Genomic DNA, 7,921 nt, shown 5'->3' on the forward strand with positions numbered 1-7,921 from the left:
GCTTCTACACCTCAACTGGTTTCTGACATATAGTTTTTCATAAATAAAATATTTTGTCCGAACACCTAGATATCAAGATTTTGAATTTTGAATTTATCATGAAAACTACTACTCTTACGAAGATAAACTACATTATAGTTCATTAAAGTAGCTTCGAGTGCTAATAGAAATGTGCACGTCTTATAGCCCTTGAGATAAAGATTTCCTACAATAAACTCACTATCAACTAATTTTTCAGTATATGTTATTTCTACTATAAAGTATTTTATTACACATTAAAATCATTTTTTAAATAAACGTTATTAATTTCATTGCAGCATATCAAATAAATTTTAATTTTAGTGTTGACAGGCATCATAATGTCTAATAGTTCCTGTGATATTGTTTTTCATAAATCCAAATAGTCTGTGCGAATAATTATAATTAAAAAGTTTTTGAATTTATTTTGTTAAATATCATAAAAACTAACACTCATACGAAGGTAAACGTTATAAACTAGCTTTAATTTGAGCGTTGACAGACATCTGTACCTTTATATTTCCTGAGATATATATTTTCATGAGTCAAAATATTTTTCCGAAAAGCTATTAATCTACATTTTGTGAATTAATTTTGTCGAATATCATGAAAACTACTACTGCGAAAAAAATGTACTATACTACAATCAATTGACTTTAATTTGAGTGTCAATAGACGAATCAATTGTACGTCGAATGGTTATTGAGATATATATTTCTCAAAATAAATCCACTAACTACTGATTGTTCAGTGCTTCTTTTATGAGATATTGAAAGTACATAGTTTATTAGGGCGCAAATTTACTTTTCATTAAACGATGTTTTATTAGGTTATTTTGTATTGTTGATAATTTTAATGATATGGACCTCCGAAAGAAAAAAAAATTTTTTTTAACTTTTTGAAACAGCCACCATTTTGTATTTCCCCTTCCTACATTTGGCAGACTCGCCAATTTTGACAATTAATTACATATAGTTTTCATTAAAGTAATAAAAATTTCGTACGAAATGACTGCCTTTTTTTCTCCTCTTAGGATATCGTTCTATCTATTTTTTACCAGGTCATTAATCAATATTATTATAATTACAAAAAATGAGGTGAAAAATTCAAGGTAAACAGGTTTTTTTTTCAGTCGTTTTTCACATTCAGAATATATTAATTTTGGCTAGTCAATATATTTGGCCAAGAACTAAATTTAATCAATCGAATAGTTACAGCTTCTATAACGAACTATCCAAATCTAATTGTATGGTATGTGAGAATGACAAACGGCTCCCTTGACTGCCTCTAATTTAGATAATTTCATATTTTAACTTGTTTCTGAACAAAACTTTTGAGGTTTGCGGTCAAGGACTCTGTTGGATAATATTAAACCTGTAGCTCAAGTCCTCATCAAATCTACAAGTCTTGCCAAATCAGTTACCTACCAGTATATTAGGCATTAGTGCTTGTAATTATATTGCATTTCTATTTTTACCACTATTGTCTCTATTCCTTGAGAAAACCAGTATTAATTCGTTATACAGTGTTATCTCGGTAATCTTCGATACTCCGGACACTCCAGTAATCCGAATAGGCTCAGATAAATGTTTGTTTTTTGTATTTTTTTTTTAGCATATAACAGTTTTGTTTTCAAATGAAAGTGCACATGTGTGAAATACATTTTTAACTTCCATATCTATAGGCTAGTTACTGTAATCAGCGTGAAAATCGAAAGTGGAAATTTTTACATAATTTTAGATATTGGATAATCTAATTCTTATAAAAGTGTTCATTATATATTTTGTTGGAATGAAAAATAAATAATATCTGTAGTATAATCTAGTCATTTCAGTCTGTAAATTAATTTAATTAATTGTTGAAATATCTGTAATACAACTTTTGTTTATGACCATTTTTTATCACGTTTTAAATAAATCCATACAAAGAGTATTTTTTTTATTTTCACTTTTTTTTTTTTATTTATTTATTGATATTTACAACTGTATAAAAAAAATACAAGTAAATTTGATCATAATGACATAATGATATGATACAGGGTGTAGAGAAACTACCCAGTAGTAGAACTCTAAAAACAGTTTACAATATAAGGTCACGAGGCCATCTTCTTTTCAGGCGCCTCGAAAGATTGCCAGGAATGGAAGAGGAAGCAAGGTTAGAAACTAGTGGGTTTGGGTGGTTAGGGAGTTTATTATGGAAGGAATAATATCGGGTTCGGGCTAGATCGGTTACATAAGGAACATTTAGGTCTTTATGGATGGTCTTTTTTCACTTATAAATGAACAGTCTTATATTTTTTTAAAAATTTAGTTATCACTTAGGAGGTAAGAGAAAACAAAAGTTGTAGCCACTCAAAATACGGATAGTGACTAGCGATTTTATAAGACTTAGCGACAGACGAAAGGTTAATGGAAAGTGAGAGTGTGAGGGAGTGATAACTTTTCCTAATATCTTCTGTAATCCGAACTTTTCAGTAATCCTAATGCCCTCCTGCTGCAATTAGTTCGGAATGCTGATATTAAACTGTATTTAGCTAGAATGAGCTTACTTTGATATTTAGGTTCAATATTTATATTTTTGTATGTTCTTGAAAATAAGAAATTTACTAAAACCTTATCACCGTAAAACATCAGACATGAGCAAAATCAGAAACCCGTTTTGAGAACTGTAAGGTTGGAAATCGGGCTTCAGTAGAGATGAGTTATTGGTTTATCCACTCATTGTAATAGTAGTTTCCCAGACTAAGCAGCAATTGGTTTTAAATGAAGTAAAATTGAAGCCACAATTCAGTATCAAACTACATAAGATAAATAGTCGTTGATTAGAAAATAATCTATGATTTACTACAATTTTAACTCTTACAATTCTCCTAAATAATAGTATCTAAATAATATTAGGTCGATTTTAAGTGATAGGAAATAGGAACAACTATTAACGAAACAACTATTTAATTAAAAATATTTACAAGAGGCATAAATAAAGTAAGGAAATATGACAATTTACTAACGAAGTGTAAGGTTCAGGTACTAGTATATCACATGCTGCTTAATGGTGAAGGAGTGTAGAACCATATCCGTAGCCTAGACCATATCCTCCGTAGCCACCGTAGAGTCCACCATAGGCGAGTGGGCGGGAGGCGTAGGAGACTGCGGGAGCAGCAGCGATGGCTGGAGCGGCGTAGCTAACTGCTGGAGCGGCGTAGCTGACAGCTGGAGCATGAGCAACGGTAGCCACTGCTGGGGCGGCGTAGGAGACAGCAGGAGCATGGGCAACGGTAGCCACTGCTGGGGCGGCGTAGGAGACAGCAGGAGCGGCGACGGCTACTGGGGCATGATGGGCCACGAAAGAAGAGCTAGAGTAAGTTGTTGGAGCATGAGCGATTGCTGGAGCAGCGTAGGAAACAGCGGGGGCAGCAGCAGCATATCTAATTGCTGGAGCAGCGGCAGCGTATCTCACAGCAGGAGCTGCGTATCTGATGGCTGGTGCAGCTGCAATTGCTGGAGCGGCGTATGATACTGCTGGAGCAGCGTATCTAATGGCAGGGGCAGCGGCAGCGTATCTGATAGCTGGAGCAGCAGCAATTGCTGGGGCGGCGTATGAGATCGCTGGGGCATGAGCTACAGTGGCTACGGCTGGGGCGGCGTAGGAAACTGCTGGAGCGGCGTATGACACAGCTGGAGCGGCATAGGAGACTGCTGGGGCGGCGTATGATACTGGGGCATGGAGAAGGCCTCCGGCAGAGGCTGCCGCAATGCAGGCAAAAAGAATGGCCTAGAATAGATATTTCATTTATTTTTATAACAATTACTTATAATACAATATATATAGTCACAATTCTGTAATGAGCTTTTAAGAATGTGATTAATGATCATATGTTGTATAACTTACAATCTTGTACATGTTTGCTGCTTGAGAGCTGAGAACTGTGTGAAGTCCAGAGTGGAGGGAGTGGCTTTATACAGGACCTCTGGAGCTGGAACCGGATCACGGTCAAGAAGACGAACTGCAATCGCAGCCTCCAGTTTTTGGTTTCTTGTTGACATATAAGAAGGCGGATCGAAGCTACACATTATCGGCTAGTTCGTGTTGAAACAGCGGCGGCTTCAGATCGGCTGGCATTTACCCCGGCCCGCCCAGCATCTTTCAGTCTTGCCTCAGGATTTCAACAATTCCACGTAGCGAGTTGTCCAATAAATGGTTTAATATTTTTATCAGATATTTCTAAGTGATTTACTGCTTGACATAATAAATTGTTTTATAGTTCTATTTACTTATTGTTTACTCTATATTATTTATTGCTACATTAGAAAACAAATTATCATAATTTAATATAGAATAAAATTACTATAGAAAGTTTATTAAAATGACTTGAATGATTTTTGTTTAAATAAGAGACATGGGATTTTGGAATTGATCTATTCAAACAATGAAAAACACATAGACAATAGAAAATATCAATCGGTCGGAATCTGTGTGCAATTTTAACTAAAGCCTGTCGTATATAGCTGCTAAGAGCTATCCAGTTAGAACTTTTTAATAAACTGAGAAATTGTTCTGGAATGAATTAAAAGTGACAGTCATCTGTAATATTTCATCTAATTGATTTGATAAAATATTTACTTTGTTAGCCAACGACCAGGGTTCTCCAATATTAATACAGTGTTAAATAGGAGAAATATATCAATATTAACAAGGCTAAGGATTAATCATGGTCGTAAAAATCATGGGCCTACTTTGATTGGTGTAAGAAACAGCGACAAATACTCCAAAAGTAGTGCTGTGGAGTACCCTATTCCCTTAAACACCTAATCTGGTACGATTACGTTCTTGTGAAGTATCCGGACATTCAGAGTTGTAACGCTTCCCAAAAAAGACACTCCATTTTGGGTGGAAGGATAACAAAAAAATATAAAAAGAATATTTTTCTAATTTTGAGCCCTCAATTATTGGGACTTGTCTGAAACCATTTGGAAAGCTTTATATCTTAAAAATATTTCAAAAACTAATGATTTATTTTTTCTTATTTATAATTAAAATTTATCATTACGAACCATTATTGATATTTTTGTATCTAACATTATATTTGATTTTTTTTCTAAAAACAAATGATTTTCATTAGCTATTCTCAGAAAACATAAACTGAAAAATTTTCCAACTTATTACAAATTTAGTTTATAAAATTGTATCTTCAATCCCTACTTTTTATAACAGTAAATATATTTTGAGACCCTTACTTTTTACAGTGAAATGATTCAAATTGAAATGAACATCGACATAAGGAGGAATTTCACGAAGATCATTTACTACAATTTATATACAGTTCATATTTGCGATTAAATGAACGCCTTGATAGATAATTAAATAATTGATTATATTTACATCAACGTAAAAGCGGAGCACCCAGGGCGTGGCCAACTTCCCACTATCCGGGTTCAGTTTCTGTCTGAGAAAGAATAGGATATAGCATCCCCCTTATTTTAGTCATTATCATTGTATATTAAGTAAATAAATTTTATAGTAAATAAAATTTAATAGTGGTTATTATGAATTGTGTTACTAGCTAGTCGAATTTGTATTTTAATTGTAATATTTATATTTTATCAACATTATTGTAGTTTAATTGATACATTTGTGACTATCACAATGCTTGAGATCCATGTGAATATTTCATTTTAAATTAAAACAAAAGAAAAGATACACTATACATTATTTGGATCTAAGTAATATATCTAACTTATTTTAGAAATTTACAAAATGTTTGGAAGCCTAATCACAAAATGTGATTCATCCAATTAGAGGATCAGTTGAGAAGCGTAAGATAAAATTTGACGTCATACACTCCACCGTTTGATCCGGAAATTCTGCAACAAGTTTATGATATTTTATAGGACTTATCTATAATACGAATAATTTATTCATGGCGTTAAAATAAACTTTAATACATTAATCTAGTGACACACACTTAAATATAAAATTATGAGATTCAGAGATCGGAAGCAGAAAACCTTCTTAGTTCTAAAGTCATATAAAATCTTTTGATAAAAATAAACTTGCCGATGAATTTCTAAAACATATTAGTCAGGAAAATAAAAAAAAAATTGTAATGGAAGAATAATGGTATTCGTGACCAATTTCGAGTTTAGAACAAAGGATTCTCCTCAAAATTAAATGTATAAGTACACTAATGTTATGTGTGTCTTTTTGTGTTGTGTTGCAATTAGGCCAAGCCCCTCAAGCATCGATAAGATTTTATCGTATAAAATTGGACTTCGAAAAAAAGTCCTTCACCTATTTGGGTTTCCAGATTATTACTCCATTCACATTATATTGCAGTTTCCAGATATTTTAAAGATCCGAAATAGAACCGGAATCTGGTTGCATTATAATCTCCGAGTTAAATTCATAATTCCTTCCTCTACTGAAGTTCTCAAAGGAACTTAAACTATTAATAAACATAAGTATGTATACAACAGTGGCTGCATGGATTTTTTTACCGAAATAAGGTAAACTTTTAAAGTTGTTAGAATACACAAATTGGACCAGATGTATGAAGCTGTTGCAAGATATCATAAATCAATGAACCAAATAATGAAATGGTTGCCTGAATGGTTCCAGGAGTAGTTGAACTGTTACACTAACTGTATACGATCGCCAAGTGCAGTCTCGACCGACTGTGACCTTTGAGCCTTACATAAGCTGGGCTGGGCTCCTTGCGTACGTTCACCCTCGATCCAATCCATCACAGCCACCGCTTACAACTCCAATCGAAGGCTATTATTAGTTTCGCTAGTTTTATTATATATTTACATTGTCAATAAACGTTTGCAATCGATTAAGTTTTATTTAAAATAATCACAGCGTTCTTTTCTTTATTTTATATAACTTAAAAATTACTCTTTATAAATAATAATGGAAAATTATAAATATGGATATGAAACGCTGTGATAGAAAATATGGCATGTAGCTCAGATGTTAGTAATTAAACAAAGAATATTTTACAACTTCAGAAGCCTGATTGCAATATAGTTTCATATCCTTGGTAATCTAAGCACCGAGAAGCATAAGCCAAAGTGGTCTAGTAAAATTTCTTGTGTGTTTTATCAACCTGCGATACAGCTAGAAATATACCAAATCCTCATATAAGACCTAGTCATAAAATAACCATAATATACCTTGTTCACGAGGCGTTGAATACTGGTGGTATATATCCCGTTATTTTCAAATAAAAATTTAAAAGCCAGTTTGTGTGGTATGATAGTTTTTAATGTATAATGTATGAACTAGGATTTTTGGAATGATTCGCGAGAAACAGGCCCTGTTTTATATGAGTAACTAAAACCTCGAACGTACTGTTAAGTGCCAATGTCAATAAGCTGCATTTCGTGTCGTATTGCATTATGTATTGTAATATTAGAAAATCTATCTATTTATTGATGGACATTTAAACTTATACGGTTCATTCCACTTACGTTTGAAAATGTAAAAAACAAAATAACAAAGACTTTTCGTTGATATCATATTCTGAGTCTCTTTGATAACTAAATTCCTTTTCGATGAAGAAGCATTCATAAAGTGTTGTATAATTGATTCAAAATTCTTATTTTACACTCTATATCAACAATTGATTTTGTCTCTGTGGCTAACACAAAAGTTAGTATAAAAACTGATAAAGAATAAGGATAATGTCTATGAATTAGCTCTTTCCGATGATTTTTCTTATTGATATGTTTTGAATATTTTTCTCAAGGTCATTGCTAAATAATAAATGTATAAGCAATCAGTCATAGAAAGTTAATCCAACTGCACTTTTCTACATGCAAATTCTACATGAGCCAATTAAGATTTATGAATTACATTAACAACTAAACACGTTTTTACTACCAAATAAGAAATGAAATGAAAA

General features: G+C 32.7%; 1 protein-coding gene across 1 annotated transcript; it reads right to left on the minus strand.

Annotated features, from left to right (window-relative positions):
* Positions 1-2,949: 2,949 nt before the first annotated feature.
* On the minus strand, positions 2,950-4,006 carry LOC106680766 (cuticle protein 16.5). Its single transcript, XM_014420694.1, has 2 exons — positions 3,907-4,006; positions 2,950-3,789 (listed from the first exon to the last, which is right to left on the minus strand). The coding sequence occupies exons 1-2, from the start codon at positions 3,916-3,918 to the stop codon at positions 3,064-3,066; spliced, it is 738 nt and encodes a 245-aa protein (XP_014276180.1). The 5' UTR covers positions 3,919-4,006; the 3' UTR covers positions 2,950-3,063.
* Positions 4,007-7,921: the final 3,915 nt, after the last annotated feature.

The sequence above is a fragment of the Halyomorpha halys genome, unplaced genomic scaffold, assembly GCF_000696795.3.
Source record: "Halyomorpha halys isolate HHAL.00 unplaced genomic scaffold, Hhal_1.1 Scaffold286.1, whole genome shotgun sequence".
Taxonomy (NCBI): Eukaryota; Metazoa; Arthropoda; class Insecta; order Hemiptera; family Pentatomidae; genus Halyomorpha; species Halyomorpha halys.